At 41.3% G+C, this 21,633-nt stretch overlaps 1 protein-coding gene across 1 annotated transcript; it reads right to left on the bottom strand.

Moving 5' to 3' along the window:
- Positions 1-15,964: 15,964 nt before the first annotated feature.
- Positions 15,965-18,548, bottom strand: LOC148138812 (putative G protein-coupled receptor 139). Its single transcript, XM_087981374.1, has 2 exons — positions 18,488-18,548; positions 15,965-16,866 (listed from the first exon to the last, which is right to left on the bottom strand). The coding sequence occupies exons 1-2, from the start codon at positions 18,540-18,542 to the stop codon at positions 15,965-15,967; spliced, it is 957 nt and encodes a 318-aa protein (XP_087837500.1). The 5' UTR covers positions 18,543-18,548.
- Positions 18,549-21,633: the final 3,085 nt, after the last annotated feature.

Below are 21,633 nucleotides of genomic sequence, written 5' to 3' on the forward strand. Positions count from 1 at the left end.
ATCCTTGGCGGGGGATTTGCCAGCGGCCTTGCCAAGGGGTCAAATACTTTGGCAGGGGCATGGGAGCCGGAGCAATCACGCAGATGATGAGTTAGCTGGTGGACAGGCAGATACAGAGTGCAGCGAGTCCGACAGAAAAGACAGATAGTTGAGACGTTAAAGTTGCAGTCAGTGTGATAGGTTGAATTGTGCAAAAAAACTGCCAGAAATAAGGGTGAAGAACTTCGAGTACGGATCAGTAGTGAGAACTGTAACGTTGTGGCCATTCCAGAGATTTGGATATCACAAGGGCAGGATGGTTGTTGGATATGCTGGGGTTTAGCTATTTCAAAAGGAATAGAGAGAAAGATGAAAGAGGTGAGAGAGTGGCTTTGCTAAATCAGTATAACATCACAGCAACATAAAGAGAGTTCATCGAGGAGGGTTTGTCGACTGAGTCAGTATGTTTGGAAGTCAGACACGGGAAAGGAGCAGTCATGAGATTCAGGGTTTTCTATAGAACAGCACGCCCACCCCCGCCCGCTCTCAATAACAACAGAGACTCGGAGGAGCAGATTGGGAGGCAGAGCTTGAAAAGGTGCTGAAATGTAAAGATTGTTGTCGTGGGTGACGTCAACTTCCCTCATAATCATTACAACCTCCTTCGTGCAACTATTTTGAATTTAAATGACTTTGTTCAGTGCATCAGGAAAGATACTTGACTCCTAATGTAGTTATGCCATCGGGAGGGATGTCTTATTTGAATTGGTGCTTGGAAACGAGCAGGTCAGGGGTTAGATCTCTGATTGAGTCGTATTTCAGCGATAATGAACAAACTCTCTGATCTTTACTATAGTCATGGAGACTGATTGGTGCAGACAATGAGAGAATTACTTTTAATTTGGGGAGGGTGGTTACAATGCTATGAGATAGGAACTGTCAAGCACAAAATGAGAACAGACATTTTAATAGAAAGGCACGATCGAAATGTAGAGGTTGTTTATGGACTGTTGGCTACGAGTGTTGGATAGGTTTGTTAAGTGAGTTAAGGAAGAAATGGTAGTGTTAAGGAACCATGAATGACAAGAGATCTGCAACATGCAGTGAAGAGGAAAAAGGAAGTTTACTTAAGATTTTGGAAGCAACGACCAGGGAGGTCTCGAGAGGGTTACAAGATATCCAGGAAGGAACTGAAGAATGGACTGAAGAAAGCAAGATGGAGACATGAAAAATAAACCTTGCATGGTAAGATTAAGGAATACTGCAAGGAGTTCCAGGTTTGTCAGAAAAAGAGAAGTATGTTCTGAGGGGGAATCGTGTCTATCAGTGACAGTGCACAACAAAGATTAACGAAAAATGAACAAAGAAAATTGCAGCACAGGAACGAGTCATTTGGCCCTCCATGCTTGTGGCGATCCAAATTATTGATAAATTATTACTTATCGAAGTATGTTGCCTATTCTGCAAGACAATGTGTCCCTTCGCTTTGCCCACTCATATATCTGTCTTGTTACGTCTTAAATGACGATATCTTGGCCGCCTGTACCATCTCTGCTGCTAAAACATTCCAGACACCCACCGTTCTCTGCTTAAAAAAAGTTTCCCGGCATATTTCCCTCAAATATTTTCCCCTCGCCTTGAACTCTTGACCTATAGTAATTGATTCCCCAAGTCTTGGAAAGAAAGCTTCATACTTTCCACCCTGTCTATACGACTCATGTTTATGGCAACTCAAACCAATTCTCCTCCACCTCCGCCTTCCTAATTGAAAACAGTTCTAATCTACTCAATCTCTTTCATGGCTAGCGCCCTCCATATCAGGCAACATCCTGGTGAACCTCCTCTGCACCCTTGCCAAAGCATTGACATCTTTACTGTAATGGAAATGTGTTGCTGGAAAAGCGCAGCAGGTCAGGCAGCATCTAGGGAACAGGAGAATCGACGTTTCGGGCATGAGCCCTTCTTCAGGAATGAGGGAAGTTGGTCCAGCAGGCTAAGATAAAAGATAGGGAGGAGGGACTTGCGGGAGGGGCGTCGGAAATGTGATAGGTGGAAAGAGGTCAAGGTGAGGGTGATAGGTCAGACTGGGGTGGGGGCGGAGAGGTCGGGAAGAAGATTGCAGGTTAGGAAGGCGGTGCTGAATTTGATGGATTTGACTGAGACAGGCTGGGCGGAGGGGAAATGAGGAAACTCGTGAAATCCGAGTTCATCCCTTGTGGTTGGAGGGTTCCTAGCCGGAAGATGAGGCGTTCTTCCTCCAACCGTCGTTTCGCTGTGGTCTGACGATGGAGGAGTCCAAAGACCTGCATATCCTTGGTGGAGTGGGAGGGGGAATTGAAATGTTGAGCTACAGGGTGGTTGGGTTGGTTGGTCCGGGTGTCCCAGAGGTGTTCTCTGAAACGCCCCGCAAGTAGGCGGCCTGTCTCCCCAATATAGAGGAGGCTACATCGGGTGCAAAGGATGCAATAGATGATATGTGTGGAGGTACAGGTGAATCTGTGGCGGATATGGAAGTTTCCTTTGGGGCCTTGGAGGGAGGTGAGGGGGGAGGTGTGGGTGCAAGTCTTGCACCTCCTGCGGTTGCAGGGGAAGGTGCCGGGAGTGGAGGTTGGGTTGGTGGGGGGTGTGGATCTGACGAGGGAGTCACGGAGGGAGTGGTCTTTACGGAATGCTGATAGGGGAGGGGAGGGAAATATATCCTTGGTAGTGGGGTCCGTTTGGAGGTGGCGGAAATGGCGGCGGATGATGCGTTGTACATGGAGGTTAGTGGGGTGGTAGGTGAGGACCAGTGGGGTTCTGTCCTGGTGGCGGTTGGAGGGGCGGGGTTCAAGGGCGGAGGATCGGGAAGTGGAAGAGATGCGGTGGAGGGCATCGTCGACCACGTCGGGGGGGAAAATCCTTACTGTAATGTCGTGTCCAGAACTGTGAACTGTATTCTAAGTTTGGCCAATTTGGAATACGCAGTATTTCAAAGTTCTCTAGAACTGTAACATGACCGGTCATATCGTGTACGCAATACCCCGTCTGATGAAGGAACGCACGCTGTCTGCCTCTTTGAATACTCTTAAACCTGCGTAGCAACCTTTAGGGTACAATGCACTTAAACAACCAAATCTCGATGTGTTCATCAATTTAATCTAGGAATTTCCCATTTACTCTATTGTTAGCGCTAAAATTTGGTCTTCTAAAATGCATCACCCCCTATTTGGTCGGATTGAACTCCATCTGCCTGTTCTCTGCCCAACTCTCCAATATATCTATGATCTGCTGCATTCTCTGGCTGTCCACTTCACGATCTGCTCATATACCAATCTTACTGTCATCTACACACTTGCTAATCAGACTACCTACTCCTCCCTCTAGATAATCTATGCATATCACAAACAACAGTGGTCCCAGAACTGATCCCTGTCGAATACCACTAGTCACCATCCTCCATTTTGCAAAACTCCGTTCCACAACTATTCTCTGTTTACTGTTGCATTGCCTGTCCTCTATTCATCTAGCTAGTCCACACTGAACCCGACGCAAGGTGACTCTCTCCACGAGCCTACCACGGGAAACATTTTCAAAGACCTTCCCAATATCCATGTATATGACAACTACAGCACGTCCCTTGCCAATCAACCTTTTCACTTCCTCAAAGAATCCAATAAAGTTATTAAGAAGTAACCTTCCCTGCACAAAACCTGCTGCCTAACACTGATAAGCCGACTTTCTTGGCAAACGCATATAGATTCTACCCCGAGTTCCTTCTTCACCAGCTTCGTTTTCATTCACATTAGATTCTCGTCTTTATAATTAACTGAATCAATTATTATTCATTTTACCATTATTGAAGAAGGATGCAACATTAACAAAACTTCTGTCTGCCGGAAACTCACCCGTCTTCAAGGATTCTGCAAAGGCATTAGTTGAAGGCCCAAGTATTTCCTCACTGGTTTCCCTCGGCATCCCATGCTGACTTGGAGACTTTTGAAAATAGGCAACACTTCCTCCCTACTTATATCATCTTGAATATGAGTAATCAACCATCAATTCCGAACTCAACAGATGTCATGTCCCTCTCGTTTGTGAAGAGCGACTCAAAGTATTTATTAAGTGTCGCACCCTTTTTCTCTCACTCCACACTTATCTTCCCTCCTTTGTCGTTGAGAGGTCAACCCCTTTCTCTATTATTTTCCATTACTCTCTATTACTCTCTTCATTCCCATATACGAATAAAAAACTTCATGATTTCCCTTAATTCTGTTTACTAAAGAAATTTCATAACTCATTACTGATCCTTCAACTGATCTTTTCTGATTGGTCCTATTTTCCCAATATTCTTCCAAATCTGCATGTGTCGCCTTAACCATATGAATGCTTCCTTTTTCCTGTTAGATGGTCTCACAATTTCAACTGTTATTCATCGTTCGCTAATGTCGCCTTTTGTATCCCTAATTTTCGCTGGGGCATGTCTTTCCCGCGCTCTAATCAACATCTCTTTAAAAGCCACCCCACATATGAAATGCGGATTTAACTTCAAAGAGCTGCTTCAAATCCAAATGCTCAAGCTCCTGCTGAATCATTTGGATATTTGGCCTTCCCCCAATTTAGCATTCTTCATTTCTGACCATTGCTGTCTGTTTCGATGAGAATTATGATACTTAGGGAATTGTGATTACTATTGCCAAAGTATTCGGCTACTGAATCTTCAACAGCCTGCCGGGTTCATTCCACAAAATCGGGTGCATAATGTCCCCTTCACGACTATGACGTCGTATACATGGCTCTATCAAACCCTCCTGGATGCTCCTTACAAATTCTGCTTCATTGAGATCTCGACCACTATATGAATCCCAGTCAATGTTGGGAAAAGTATGAAAGTCCCATCACCATCACCCTATTGCCCCTACATCTTTCCATTATCTGTCAACATTTGTGTTCCCACATTTCATGCTCGCTGTTACGAGGCATATGCAACCCTAACATTCTGTCTTCACCATTCCTATTTCGCGGCTCTACCCATATTCCCTCACTGCTCTAGTCATCCACAATGCTGTCCTTCAGCACAGCTGTGATATTTTCTCGAACCAGTAATGCAACTCGCCAAATCCTTTTTCCCACCTCTGTCTCTCTGCATGGAAATCTGTGCCTTTAGTTGCAGGAGATAGGCGAAGATCTCAATCCATATTTTCCGTCTGTATTCACTAGTGAGGTGCTTCTTGTCGTTTGTGAGGATAGTGGAAAATAGACCGATAAGCTACAACAGGTTCAGACCGACGAGAATCGAGAGTGCAGTGCTGGAAAAGCACAGCAGGTCAGTCGGTATCAGAGGAGCAGGAGAATCGACACTTAGGGTATGATCCCTTCATCATGAATGATGCTCGTGCACTGAGTGGAGCTGCGAGATAAATGGATGGGGTAACACTGGAAGGATGGTAGCTCAATAGATGAGTGAAGGTGGGGAGAATGCGATGGACAGGCGAGGATCGTGCAGTGGATAGATGGGAAGGACAAGGACAGGCCGCGTGGGTGTGACCCAATTGTAGGCTTGAGACCGGGATAAGTTGGGGGAGGGGAACTGAGCAAACTGGTGAGATTCTTAATTCCGTGTGGTTGCAGGGTCCCAAAGTTGAAGATGATGTGTTCTCCTCCTGGCGCTGAGAGTGAAGGATTAGGCGATGGAGGTGCTCCCAGGCCTCCTTGTCCTGGGTCGAGTGGGAGGGAGAGTTGAAGTGTTCACCCTGGAAGTCAGGGGACCAAAGTGGCACGTCCCACTGTTGCTGACCGCTCTGAAGTGCTGTGTTTAAATTCTATGCTTTTTGAGAAGTAGTTTTGAGTCCAAACACTACAACACTAGTAGATGTAATATGTTACTTAACTTTCTTGACTCTAATCTCAAGCATTTACAGTCCTCATTTTCGCTACCCTGATGTCCAACATCGGCAGTCTCATTTTCTAGACTCTGATCTCCAGCAATTTGCAATCATGACTTTCTCCTACACAATTCTTTTACGTTTGCTTTAGCACCGGAAAGGGGTTAGTAGATACGCAGGACAAGAGTTACAGCGAGAGGAAAGGTAATTATGGGTGTGACTTCGAATGCACAGACTGGATAAGGCAACTTCTAGGGATGGGCATAATTGAAATGTGTGGGTTGTTCATGGAACAGCTTCTGCGTGCCCTTGATAATTATGTACATGTCAGGCAGGGAGGAGGTGATCGCCTGATGGAGACGTGTTTTATGAAATAAGTTGAATCTCTTGTCAAAAGGATGAATGGAGCTTACGTAAAGAGGACATGTGAAGGCTCACTGAGTGCAGTTGAGAATTACATGTTCGCCAACAAAGACGTAAAGAGAGAGCTAGGAAGGGCCAGAAGGGTCCATGGAAAGTCTTTGATAAGTAGGAGCAAAGAAAAAACCTAAAGTATGTCAGAACTAAGAGAATGACAAGATAAAATTTAGGGTTAGTCAAGGACAGTAGTGGGAAGTTGTGTGTGGAGTCTGCGGAAGTAGAAAAGACACTGACTGAATGTGCATCGTCAGTTTTGCCACTGGAAAAATCTTATGTTGTGGAGGAGAATATTGAGATTTAGGCTATTACACAAGACGGGATTGAGCTTGACAAGGAGGTGATGTCAGCAATTGTGGAACGTGTAAGGATAGATACATCCGCTGAGCTGGATGGGATTTAACCTGCTACTCTATGGGCAGCTAGGGTGGAGATTACGGAAAGTTTGGTGTTGCTTTTTATTCCGTCATTGTCTAGAGGAGTAATACCAGATGACTGGAGAGAGGAAATGCTGTCACCTTGTTCAATAAGGTGAAATGAGACAACCCAGTTAACTTTTGACCAGCGACCCTTACTTCAGTTGTGGCTGAAGTGTTGAAAAGGATCGTAAGAAACAAGACTTATAATAATCTCTGAACAGGTAATTGGATTGGGGACAGTCAACAATGTTTTGTGAAAGTTAGGTCGTTTCACCAAATCTTCTTCAGTTCTTTCAGAAGGTGATTAAAGCGGTTGTTGTGGTGCATTTGGATTTTCGTAAACACTTCGCTAAGGTTCCCATGGAACTCTATTGCAGAAAGTACGGTGGCGTGGGACTGAGGGTAATGTAGCGGTTTGGATCAGTGATTGGTTGAAAGAAGACAGAGGGTGGTGGTTGATGGGAAATGTTCATCGTGGAGATCAGTTTCTGGTGGCGTACCACAAGGCTCTGTTTTGCGGCCTCTGACGTTTGACATCCTTATAAAAGATCTGGATGAGGGCATGAAAGGATGGACGAGTAAATTTGTGGATGACATTAAGGTCCGTTGAGTTGTGGATAGTGCTGAAGGATATAATAGAGTTACAGAAACACATAGATAAGCTGCAGATTTGGGCAAAGAATGCAGATGCAGTTTAATGCGGAAAATTGCGAGGTGATTCACTTCAGAAGGAGTTACAGGAAGACAGGGACCTCTGCTTATAGTAAGTTTCAGGGTCGTGTGGTTGAGCAGTGAGGTTTAGGTGTCCATGTACGTAGATACCTGAAAGTTGCCATGCAGCGTGATAGGTATATTACGAAGGCATAAGATTTGTAACTTTAATTGGTCGATAGATTGAGTATTGAACCATAAGGTCATGTTTCAGCTATACAAAGCTCTGACGCTGTCGTACGTAAATGTTGCGTCCAGTTCTGCTCACTGCATTATAGGATGGACGTGGAAACATTGAAAAGTGTGCCGAGGAAATTTACCAGGTAACGTCTTATGAGCAAAGTCTACGGGATTAAAGGCTGTTTTCGTTACAGAGAAGAAGTTTAAAGGTGACTTAATAGAGACATACCAGATGATCAGAACATTAGATAAGGTAGACAGTAGACAGCCATTTTTCCTCGGTTGGTGATGTCTAGCACGAAGGGACAAAGCTTAAAAATGAGAGGGACAGAGGCATGATAGATGTCAGAGGTATTTCCTTTACGCAGAGATTTAACTGAATGCAACACTCTGCCTGTAACAGCAAGAGAATCATTAAATTTACAAGCATTTAAATGATGATTGGATAAACACAGGATGACAAGAAAATAGTGTCGATTCGATGAGCTTCGCATTTGTATCTCAGGTCGGCGGAACATCGAGTGCCGAAGGGCGTTATGACGTTATATGTTTTGCCTTTTATGATTCATTTGTGAACGACCACTTTTGTTCCCAAAACCACAGCAGTTTGACTTCACTGAGTTTGATGCGAATCCCTCTGAAAATTTCCCTTTCCTTTACTTATCCAATGTGAGTAAACGTTATAAATGTACCTGGACTCACTCCTTCCTCTAGTAGGTCAGTCCACGTCCATGTGTTTGTGAAATAAAATTGCCTCTGTTTTCATTAAAAATTACTCCTTGGAATTTTTAGGTCATCCACACGTAGGAAAATGTTCTTGTTATTCACCTGGTCTTTGCCAAGAATCCTATCACAATTCTCCACGGGTGGTCTCCCTCGCACTTTGCATTCTAATTATCCAACCAGTTTCGTATAAGAATCAATATTCGTTTCGCCTTACTGATTGCTTGCTTAACACGTGTTAGTTTTCATTGTTTCATGCGCGAGTGACCCGACGTCCAGATGTGTTGCAAATTCCTGCAGTATTTCCACAATTAAATCATTATGATTTTGCACCTTTTATTTTTCCACCATGGACAACATTTTTTCAAAGTATAGTCCCTTTGTCAACTTTATGCAATTTACATAACCAATCGAAATCACTGTGCAAACTTTATTACCTTGCAACTTAATTTTACAACTATTTTTTTCAATCTGAAAATTTGACTACGGTGCATTTACTTAATTATTCCAATTGAATTAATACATATTGCAAATAGTTTAGATCACGGAACTGTGTGGAATTCCACTGACTAAACGTTGACAATCCGAAAAAGAATGCCTCTTGTTCAGTTCCGGTTTCCCGCATGTCAATGAATTGTCCAACCAGACTGAGATACTTCCTTCAACATTTCCAAACCTGATCTTAAGAATTCACCATGTGGGAACATGCTTTTAATCTGCTGTCACCCGTAATACTGCACGTCATTGCTTTCAAAGATTTGTTCAATTGCTTCTTCAGAGTTTCTGTTGACTCGTACATTATTTCAGATCCAAGATTTCCCTGTGCAAAACACTGACAACGTGAAATTCCGCCTTATTCAAATGTCATCACGTATCAATATTTATTTACATCTTTGCCCCATGAATTTTCTTCCTAAAACTGTCACAAGATGCATTATGTGGAGCGTAGGAACTTGACAGGTGATGTTATTAACGCTTATAAAATAATGATATGCATAGATAATGTGATTATCAATAGTTTTTATATTCCCTCAGGCGGGGCAACTCGAAAGTATTCCGATTTTTTTAATGGAGAGGAGAAAGAATTAAAACTGAAACAAAGCCTTTTTTGCAGAGAGTAGTTAGTATGTGGATTGAACTTTCAGATGAAGTGATGGATATGGTAGAGTTACAATGTTTAAAGTATGTTAGATAAAGACACCAATAAGAAACGTGTGGAGGTGTGAGGGCCAACCACAGTCAGTGGCATCTAACTGAGATTGGAATTATGGTTGGGCATGGAAGGGCTGGATCAAACACTATGTATCTGTGCAGTATGACTCGATGATTCGATAATCATTTCAGGTTTCGTGAACAATCTCTACATTTTTTGCACTCCTCTCACAGTTCTGAATATTTCAGTTCGATCTCTCCTGTGACCCTTCTATTTTTCAAGGAGACAACTTGAGATTTCCCCATCTATTGCAGAAGTTCGAATTGTATAAACCTTGCTTCATTTTCTGTAAACGCTTCTTAACCATGTCCAATACTTACTAATTCTTAATTCTGGATACCAGGAAGTGATACAGTAATGAAGTATTGAGGAAATTTTGATGTAGGTACAGAATGATATGGATTACATTGGCACGTGTGATTCTGATCAAATAACTGGGGAAAGTAGGAAGTAATGTTTCTCTTCAATGCTCATGTCCTGAAATTCCTGCCAAGTTGATCTGATAATCATGATAATCTGGCCATGGAGTGCTCAGTTATATTTCTTTCTTCAAATGCAAAACAATCATGGAAGGCAATCTCATCTGCATCACTGATTATTTCCATTTAATGAGCAACTGCATGAGAGAAACTGAGGAGTAGGTGATTGAATTCAAGTTACTTCATTTGATTGATCCAAGATTTCACATTCTCGAAGTTGAATTCCATGATCCTCCTGTAGAACTGTCTATTGTTTAAAGTCACAAACTGTTTATGCAATTTTAGAGATGCTTGTGTGGGACTGGATTGTACAAAGTTAAAGATCACATGACATCAGGTTTTTTGTTCAACGTGTCTTTTTGGAAGTACAAAGGAAGCGCTGCTCCTTCGTCATGTAGCTATTGCAGTCGGATTATAGGATACAGAATTTTCGCAAAATATCAATAGTATCATACACTGATGCAATATCTTGAACTAACCTGGATTGCTCTTCAGTCTTTCATATTTTCGAATGGACTGCAGGTTTCAATTAATCCATATATGAATCCCAGAACCTCTTTCAAGCCATATGCCTGAGATTACTTAAAGGTTCATAAAAGGAAGACCATATCTTCGATCAGAAAATTTAGTTAAGGTGTGTGGCCAGAGTGTGCATATATTCCAATCCTGACCAGTTAAATGGAATTTAAAAGAAGCAAACAACGCAATGCCTTTATAAAGGCATTGAAAATCGACCAAGTATTTGTCGCTTTTAGGCACTTATTTTGAAGCAGTTAAAAAAATCAGTTTTTGAAGCAATTAAAACTCTTGTGAAGAGCAGACAATTAAGGCTATAAGATTTGCAGTTGAACTGGAATATGATAAGGAGCTGTATAATAAATAGATTTGGTGTTCCAGCACCAATTTTGGGGAATATAAATTGGTGAAAAGAGAAATCCTCAGGTCTTAAAGGAAAAGCCGATCTCATTGCAGACAAGCTGAAAATTGGGTAAAAGAAAACTATGAGACCCAATGGGTGGTAAGATATCTCGACTGTTTTCACTGTAATAACGTAGCCACATGAAATTGAAGCACTGATTATTTCGAAGAAAACCAGGTGAGAGTCCGACAGGTTTATGCGAAAACATTACCTTTCGGTGTTGTGTGGTTTCTAACCTTGTCCGACACAGCCCAACACCGGTTCTTCCGCATCATAGAAAAATACACTGGGAAGACAAATGCTGGAAAACAGGATTAATTGCAGAGTTTTATTGAATTCGCAAAGAACAGTACATTGAAAGTTAAAAAGCCGCTGGATAATATGCGAACTTATCAGGAAACTGGTGAGAAGAAAGTGACAGATCTCTTTCAAGATTTCACTTCCGTACGAAATGCTTACTCACGGGCATCAAATAAACAAGCATTTTTTAAAAAGTGCTATTACAATCAATCTTTGAAAGTGTGAGATAAGGAGACATGTAATTCGGAGGATATTTTGCTAAAATAATGTTGAACTTTATGGAATTCATGGCATGGAATGGAGTTCAAAGATATTCGTTTTAAAGTAAAAATGCGTCAGCTACATTTCAAACATGACCAATATTGTCATTTCAGGATTAAACAGTTGTGTGTTGTGGTGTGCATTAACGATCTGGCAATTTTCAGTCACACGTGTAATAAGTAACTGGATTAGATTAGATTAGATTATTTTACTTACAGTGTGGAAACAGGCCCTTCGGCCCAACAAGTCCACACCGACCCGCCGAAGCGTAACCCACCCATTCCCGTATATTTACCCCTTTACCTAGCACTACAGGCAATTTAGCATGGCCAAATCACCTGCCCTGCACATCTTTGGACTGTGGGAGGAAACCGGAGCACCCGGAGGAAACCCACGCAGACACGGGGAGAATGTGCAAACTCCACACAGTCAGTCGCCTGAGTCGGGAATTGAACCCGGGTCTCAGGCGCTGTGAGGCAGCAGTGCTAACCACAATAAGATTTGGTACATTGATTTTGGGAGGTGTGTCTGGTTATAAAGATGCTGAGGAATGAGTCAGAACAAGTCCAGGTTACCTCCCTGGACGATATAGTTGGACATCGATATTTGACACCACGGGATGTGAGAAGAGACATAACTGGAGAGTTTCCAGGATCATTGATGAAGCGGAAAACACCACGATTTCTGGGAATGACTGATTTAATATCCGAAGTTTGGACTGAAGGTTAGATGTCTGGTTGTTCTACCGACCGACGGTTTGAAGAAGTGAGGAATATGATAATGCATTCAAAGCTGTGAAAGCTACAGTTAACATTGACCCAATGTTGGCCATACTTAATTGAGCAAATCCATTCAAATTTGCTATTCACATGAGTGATATTGGTGTCATGGCGATACCTCGAATGAGGATGATGAGAAGCTAGACCTACTGGATATTTTTTGAGGAAAAATAAATCATCATTAAGAGAAATATTCTACAATTGAGAGGGACATCTTGACTTTTGTGTAGATGTTTCAACATTTCAAAATTTACTTCGCCAGTATTGTGTGGGAGACAATTACTGATTTATGACTGATTCTATCCCTTAACGTTTTGGTGAAAGAAAAGGTAAACATACAAGGATATAAACTCGGAGCTTACAATTGTAAACATACAATTTGAAAATTATACAAACGGCAGGTTTAGAGAACAAAATTGACAACGCATTGTCGTAATGTTGATGAACATCGACGATGATATTCAGGGGTGTTCAATACAATGGATTGACATGGACTGTAGTAGGTAAAATTCGCATGTCTACCGTCAATATAATGTGCATGTATTGTCAGGTTCTAAAAATGGCAGACCGATTTTGCTTAGAAAGTGAAGCAATCTTTGTTTTCAACGAAGGAAGCATGAATGTACTATGGCTTTAAGCGCTGTATGTTTCTTAATAAAGCGTAGTTGAAAACATCGAGCACTCTGCTTCAAGTCAATTAATTCAGCAACTTGTGAGTGTTTGGTTCTTTATCCTTTTCAAAACTGGAACAACTAAAGTAAGCTGAATGCATTCGACCATGCTTCGCGATCTTCAGGATTTTTAGGTTAGCTTCCAGTCGCAGCACTGGGCACTTGACGCTGGAAGTGGAAGCTCTGTTTCGACCAGCTAAAAGCTGGGGTTCTCATAATGTTGCTAGAGATATATTTGATGCGATCTCTTTTACTGACTGTGCCATTGCAGAGGAATGTTAGTATACTGGAGCAGATATTTAACAGCTGTTTAGTATTTTGCAAAATATTTCAGTAGATAATCCAATCCTTTTTGTTTCCTTTGGTTTTGTCTTTGCGTTAAAGGTAGGACATGAATAGCGCGTATTTTCCTTCATGCTTGATTGTTTTGCACAATCAAATTTCATGTCAACGCAACGCCTGGTACTTGACTTCAAGATTAGAAAACTAACTGTCTAAGGTATTCATTTGACATATTTTGAGTGGGGCTGTTCTCGTCTATTACATTGTAATTACATTGTTGATTCCAGTACCTCCTGTAAGGTGTGCAAAGATATCAATGCCATTTTCGGTTTAATGTCATTTACAGTTTTTATTATTTAGTTTGGTAATGTGCACTGATGCTCTGAAACGAGAGTCAGGCGACATCTCTTGCAGTGTCAGTTAAATTCCATCAAATCGAAATACCTTCATCCATAAAGGTCCGTCTTTCCTCAGCATCACTGGTCAGTCAGCATGAAGAATCTCTTTCAATGTTGGATGGTGTGCTTGGGCAGGACTAAATGACCAGGGAATACATCCTGACCGATCGGACCATGGCTCGCACGAAAGAGCCGACAGACTCTGATATGAATGCATATAATTTTCTTAATGTATCAGGTAAGAAGACATATGGAGGCCTATCCTTTAATAGATAGTTTAAGAGCCGAGAGGCAATTCCGCGAATGTAGAAAATGTTAGTTAGGCCATAATTAGAATATTATGTGCAGTCCCAGAATCTATGTTGCAGGATGTATGTGAGTGCACTGGAGACGACGTAGAGGATATTTTGAAACATTATACTCGGGATGGATAGTTCCAGTTGTGAAGTGAAAATGGAAACACTGTTTTTGGTTCACACCAGAACAGGCAACAATGAAAGGGGGCACTATTGTGGTGAGAACATTTGGAGATGTAAAGATAGCGTGGAGATGACGAAATATGTCCACCAGAGGATTAATGACAGAGGTGCATAAATTTAACGAAAACTGTTGCAAGTTCATAGAAGATTTGAGGAAATAAAATTTCATTTGAAGGGTGGTGGGCAACTAAAATAATGCTAGTATGGCTGCTGGGGGCAGAAAACCTCGCAACTTTGAAGAAGTATTTAGAGCGTTATTTGCAGTACCAAGGGGCTGAGAATTGCATTCGAGTCGTGTCATAATTGCATTCCATCAATGCAGACCTAATTGTCCATTTTTTTTTACAGTGTTGAAGGTCTTTGGCCTCGACATCCAGATAAAGAAATATATTCGTTCATGATGCGTTGCTTTCTGCAGATTCTTAAGAAGTTGACAGCTGTAAGTGATTTGAAGGTTATTCCCTGCTTCATTTTTCTCTATCTCCCCCACCATGTGGTCAGGATGAGAAGCATTCAAAGTGCTGTTTCTGTGTTTTGTGGATTCGTGATTCGCTGATACTTTTCGGAAGGAACTTCTTCGGTACCTGAGCTCACATGTCCACCAATTGTGAATATATTAAGCATTAAAGGACTCAAAAAATAACGGTGTCGAGTTAACTCAGGAACATTAAGGATCCGGCAAAGTTGAAAGAAATGTGATGTTGAAGGGATGAGTTATATCAAAGATAGAAGGTGGGTTGCATTGTCGGCGGAGATTAAAAAGAGGAGGAAGGTTGGAGAAACTTAGGAGACGATTATATTGAATGGGAACATTGTTGTGTCCATGTAAGGTTTCATATGGAATGAGGATGGGCACTGTTTTAGAAGATGAAAAAAAGGAAGGTTGGTTGATTGCAATGTATGACACAGAGAGACTCAGGGTTGCAGAGCCGTAAAATATGACAGTCAGCAAACTGAGTGTAGCGACTGGAGCATGCAACAAACAAACAGCGAGTGTTTTCGAGGCACAATGAGCTTTCAGAAATGTAGAGAGATACAGAGAAATCTATCGTGGTTTTACAGAAATGGAGGCGAAAGTGAGCTGGAAGAGATGAGATTGATTGGAAAGGATACAGGTTCTGAAAGAGTAAGACAGATAGTGAAGGATATTGACAGTCGATGAGACGACAGAATTTGTGGGCCACCACAAGGTCTAGAGATGATAACGAAGCCTGGAGAATCTGCAGATAGTGGCAATATTTTATCTGGTGTTAGAGTCTGTGTGTGTCCTTTGATGTTGCAATGTCCCTGAAAGCCATTTTTTGCAGGAATTTCTCATTGTTACTGCGACATATATTGTTAAGAGATGGACACGGCTAAGAAACTGAAATATTTGCATTACTTGAAGATGTTAAATGAAACAGGAAACTGTCGGGGATATTGGAGGGGAGATTGTCAGTGCTGGAGGACATAAATGTGGATTCCATTTTCGAAATGTCAGCTATACAGAGATGGAGAGTTTTGCAAGATCTGAAATGTCGGATGATGGCTGGCAATATTTCACTTTTTAAAAATATTGCAAGACTTTGAGCGTTGCAAAGATTTGGTGTAGTAACAAAAGCTTTCAAGTCGACGATATCAGAGCACAGGGAGGAGAAAGTGTGAAACAGACTGAAGGTAAAAGAATTATATTCTTCAGTCCCCTGAGGCTGTTGCAAGTGCAAAGGAAGGGCAACATATACGAAAAACCTCGACGGCGTTGCTGAGTGTTGAGGATAGACATATTGTTCACACTCAAGTGTATAAGTTTAGGATGTAGAAATCTCGTCACTCATACCTTTCCACCATTCAACTTTCTACGGTATTGCTGTACTACGAAGCACGTCGTAATTATGAACCACGTTTCCACTAATTTCAATTGTGCTGTTTAGTGAGAAATTGAATTATTATTGTATACAGATACTTCACTGCAATCTTGAGCTGTTCCCTGAACTTAGCCTGGGTCACTCCATAAATTACTGTATTTGTGCAGCAACTTAAATTTCTCAGCATCAATCCAATTTCTCCAAAGACATACGATGACCTGTTGTAATTCAAGGGATCAGTTCCTGTAATTCTGTAGCATATGAAATATATAACACGGTTTAGCCATAGAAGTATAAAGCTTCCCGATATAGTAAACAGTAAAATTGCAGATTTCTTTCGGCTTTCCATTTCGATGTCTCTTCCCTTGCTGTGATCCTTCAAACACTTGCGCACTCGACTAGACATTAAAATGTATCGGACTGTCAGAGGGTTAAGCAGGAGAATTAAATTGAACGGGAGCAATGGCGTTAAAACTGTATCGAGCCAGTCAAATCCCAACCATGCAGGATCAGAGTAATAGCTTGGTTTCGTGTGACAATACCATGGTACGTTGTCAATGATCATTCCAGGTTCATATGCAAAGTAGAATGAAACGTTTTTGGAACAAAGCAGAAGGCTGGTTGTAGCTAAAACCAAGCCAGCAGTTTTGCTGGTGCAATATTTTGTTTTCAGATTCTGGCAACAAATGAGAACAAATCGATCAAACGTAAAAGTCACAGTATACCAGACGGAACAATCGGCAGTTGCACGAGCCAAGAAATAGGTCACGCTGCACACTGGAGTGATGTCGAGAAAACATAATGGGAAATAATAATACCTGAATTGCCTCAGCACTACTTCTGCAATGATGACCATTAGATCAGCTGCTGCTATGGCTACCAAGTAGCGAGTGGTGCAGGCTGAGAGGCCGCACCTTCCCCGGGATAGGTTAGCAATTGCCACCAGGTTTACTGCAAAAAAAAAAATGAATTGGTATTGAAATGGTCTGTTTCTAAACTGTATGCATTCAATTCATACATTGCATGGAGATTTTGCCGAAAGAGGCAGTGAAGAAATGTGAGGGGATTTCTATGATAGGCGAAAAGGAGATAGATACTCTGTGCATGCAGGTCTGAATTCATATTCTTAAATTGTAAAACCGAATATTGAGTACTCAAGGCTGTAATATAGATAGATGGAAGATGAGGGAGGAGGTTGATAGGCAAGCACTGCAACTTATGTGGGAAAAATCCACTTTGGGGCGCTGGATTGGTTTGAGGGTGTGAAGTCATGCTAGGTTAGGAGAAGTAGCACACACTCTCCTTCGATTAGTTCTGAGACAGTGTTACTGAATAAGAAACATTAACTGTGATTTGTCTGTACAGATTCTGCAAGACGAGCCGTATTTTTCTGACGTTTTATGTTTTGCGTGGTTTTGTTGCATCTACTTCATGTTGATTTCCCATGTCCACAACATTATGTCTGCTTTTCAATGGCTTTTTTCTTTTGGCAGCACAGTGGGCTATTTTCAAATGTTTACATATATTTGCTCGTGGTCTCTTGGCTAATGGCAAGAAAATGGAATTAGAGGAGTGAGAAAGTTGTTGCTGGGTGGCACTGATATGATGGGACAAATAACCTTTTTATATGCGCTAGGTCTCTGTGACTGTACGTCTGATTCTCGGCTCACGAATAAACCATTTTATTCCCGCTCCTCTTATCAGTAATGCTTCTCTTTCTCTCTTTTTTCACTTTTCTATTTAATTCTTTCAAATTCCCAAACCTGCACCAAGTAATCAGCATAAATCCAATTTCCACTTTGATTTAGTTGCTTAAACATGATTAACCTTAATACAGATGCAGCCAGACCTGTTCAGTGTGTCCATGAGATTATTTTATGTTGGTGTTGCTGGTGTCCTTTTGTTTTGACATCAAATTTCCATTGGGCATCGCCCCTGTTTGTGCTCTAGGTTATTGCACGTTGATTTATGAAGGGATAAGCTTAGCTGAGCAGAAGTCTAAACGGACGAACAGAGAGTAGACCATTCTGCAAAATGATCCACCATTCATAACATGAAACAGAATTAACCAATTGGTGAGATTATAAATACCCGAAATCGGAAAGTGTAGACATTTTCTACGAATTACTCGACGGCCTGATCTGCAAATACATGTCTAACTATTGATCACCCAATGGAATGAATACTCAGAAGCCAATCAAGTCTTCTGAATTACAGAAATTGCATTTGAAATTAAAGTTTTAAATAATAATTCATAACCGGAGAAACATGTCAAATACCGTGGTGAAAGAGTGAAATCTGCATGGAGATCCCTCACACGTAAGTAATGAACATCACCAAAATCTCAAAAGACCTTACGCCATTGCATTCAAAGATCACAAGTGGTTGCTTCAGCCGAATAGTACCAAACTTCAGTCAAGGGGAGAACTTGAGAATAAGGACCAACATGGCAAGTTTCATGGAACTGAACATTCGCTGTTGGCATGAATGTGTACTGTAAACCAATTGTACAACTAACTGGGAGAAAAGAACCCTCAGATCTATAACATTGGAAAAGTTTACAGTCACTTACTTGGAACACCAATGATAGCCAATATGGTGTAGTATATTTTTCTTATGTTGTCCATTGACTGATGCACTTTCTGAGTGAAGTCGCCTGCACCCTCGTGACAATCTCTCTGTATTGAACTGACGGAAAAATATGCTGGAGTCCGCAAATCATTACTATCAAGTTTAGGAAGAGGAAGCATATCCAAAGCAAAACAGTAATTCCCTTTCCCACCCAAATGCAATTTCAGAACTGCTCGGTATTTCCAATGCTTTCTGGTTTGAATTGCGTCCTCCAACACTCTGAAGAATGACAGTCACGAGCATTTAATTAGCAGACAAACATGACCGCTGGGACACTTGGTGTCTCAAAAGATTCCAAATGCTATTTTTATAACTATTATTGTTATACTGAACAATGTAAGCAAACATATGACGAAAGTACAGTGAAATCCCTTTTTCTATAACGTTTGCAAAGTTTGAGAAATTCAATTGAGAAGCATATATTTAGATGGACACTTGGAATGCAAAGATGTGCAAGGTTGCAGAGTTGGTTTGGTGTATGTTTTCCCATCCTGACATTGTGGATCATGAGGCCTTTTTGGCTGTTGTATGGATTGTTTCGATTTTTTCATCTATATGTTTCCCATCAACTCTATTTTAGCTCTCTGGTGTTGAATGCAAGCAATCTTATTGAACATGGCCACACCCACTTCATGGTGTACATTTCTGCACCCCCACGCAATGCCCATTTTCTACAGGGTAATTTCTGAGATAGGCACTTTACTTTTCATTCTACATTTATTGCATATATATTCACAACCCTGGCTTGTTTGATTTGTTATTATAAACAAAATGTTAACTCGTTGAACCTTCAACCTTCACATGAAAATATATAAAGCACTGAGCATTGGCGAATAAAAGTTCTGATTGTTTCGTTTTAATAATGCATTTTCTGAGATGTCTCCTCCCAACTGTAATGATTCACTGAACATGTCCATCAAGTCAATCTCTAGATGGCACACAGAGTCGCTAATGTCTGTGGTCGAACTTAAAAGGGTAGACAATAGTAATGGTCTTTAGCCCCACAATGTTGTGGCCAGCTTTAATCCTCGTCTGAGTTTAGACTAAATTAGTATGTTTCATTGTACTATCTTCTATGTACCTATCCAAGAGTTGCTTAAATGCCCTAAATGTATCTAATCCTACTACCACTGCTGACAGTGCATTCCACGCAGCCACCACTCTCTGTGAAACAAAAAGTTGACCTCCGACATCTCCCATAAATCTTCCTCCAATCACCTTAAATTTATATCCCCTTTCAGTAGATATTTCCACCATAGTCAGGTCTCTGTCTATCCCCTCTGTCAATGTGTCTCATCATCTTGTATACCTCTATGAAGACATTACATATCCTTCTTCATTCCAATGAAAACAGCCCTAGATCCTTTAACTTTCTCCAGAAGACCTGTCCTCCAGTCCCAGAACAAACTCTCTGACTTTCTGACTCAAGTTTCCACATTTTACCTGTATTAAGGCGGACAGAATTGAAAACAATAGTCCAAGCATAGTCTCACCGGGGCACCATAGATCTGCAGCATTAACTCGCAGCTCTTCAACACAAGCCCACCGCTCATAAAAGCCAAAACATCATATGCCTTCTCAACAATAATGTTGACTTGAGTGGTAATTTAAGGCATGTGTGGGCTCAGGCCCTAAGATCCCTCTGCCCCTCCTCACCGCAAGCATTCTGTTTTTAATCCTGTCTTTGCATTCAAATTGGAACATCCAAAGTGAAACACTTCGCAATTTTTCAGGTTGAAAATCTTCTGCCTGTTATCAGCATTCTGCTAATGACCCGCTGCAACCGAGAGTAAAACTTCACACTGTACACAACTTCACACAACTCCACAAAACTTCGTGTCAACAGGAAATTTACTAACCCACCCTTCAACTTCCTTATCCAAATGTTTCCTAAAAATCACAAAGAGCAGAAGTTCCAGAATTTCTCTCTGCGGAACACCGCTGGTCACCGAGTCTTAGTCTGAACGTATTCCATCCACACCAACCTCTGCCGTCTTTGGGTGAGCCAATCTGTATCCATGCTGCCTGACTTCAGTGAAGCTCATGCCTCATTACTGTCTAAATAAGCATACCATGTGGAAACTTCTCAAATGACTTGCTAAAATTCATGTTCGCCACATCCACAGTTCCACCATAATCGATTTTTTTTACATTATCAAAGTATCAGTCAGGCTTTTGAGGCATGACGTGCACCTCCCAAATTCAAATTGGCGATCTCGAACCAAATATGGTTTTCCAAGTAATCATAAATCCTCTCAAAATCGTCTCCAATACTTTGCCGAGCAGAGAGGTTATTAACCATAATGAATTATTTACCTTCATACACCCAGCTCGTGTATTCCTTCATTTGTTTGCTTTGTCTTACCTCCAAATTGCTTTGCAAATCGGTAAAAAGAAGTATGATAATGATTCTTAAAAGTTGCAGCTGTGAACGTAATGCAGACACAGAATGGAATAGGGACTCATCCCATGGCAGGTGCTGGAATTTTATAGTTTGTGAAAAATATTGCGAGTCTTTTAAAACTAATACGTGTTCAGAAAGTAGTAGAGACGCAGAAAATGATTAAACCCATGAAATTAAGACAGATCCAGAACAAATATATGCCAAGATCCAATGCAAAATCATGAACCTAACACAGACCCTGTAACTCGCACAGGTCTGGGACTCATGAAAGCCCTGAAACGAATAATAAACGTTAAAGTGATGCTTGCATTGATTCTGATAAAGGCCCTGATTCTAACAGAATATTGAAGACCAACAGACCCAACTTGCCTGTGTCAACCATGCCGCCATTGTAATAAAATCTAGTCTTTAATCATATGATCAACATTCCCCTATTTCCTGCCTCTTCAGGTTTGTATCCAGTTCTCACTTAACTGTTGTTACCTCATTTGATTCTCTCAAGCACTCTGGTCGTGCATTTGAGGCAGCTAACATCTGCGTGAAAAATACACTACCTCACGCATCTCCTTTGGCATCTTCACCCTGGGCCTTTACCTCAAATCTATGACCCTTACCGTTTGATACTTCCATCCTGGGGAACGGTTTGGACTACCCATTCGATCAATGTCTTGCATAATATTACG

Source organism: Chiloscyllium plagiosum, unplaced genomic scaffold (assembly GCF_037043375.1).
Source record: "Chiloscyllium plagiosum isolate Xiang-an unplaced genomic scaffold, Cpla_swu_hap1 HiC_scaffold_39, whole genome shotgun sequence".
NCBI classification, from domain to species: Eukaryota; Metazoa; Chordata; class Chondrichthyes; order Orectolobiformes; family Hemiscylliidae; genus Chiloscyllium; species Chiloscyllium plagiosum.

Coding starts and splice junctions, on each gene's coding strand:
- LOC148138812 (XM_087981374.1), bottom strand. CDS start 18,542: ATGGACAACATAAGAAAAATATACTACACCATATTGGCTATCATTGGT. Junction 16,867..18,487: donor GGCTATCATTGGTGTTCCAA/GTAAGTGACTGT, acceptor TTTTTTTTGCAG/TAAACCTGGTGGCAATTGCT.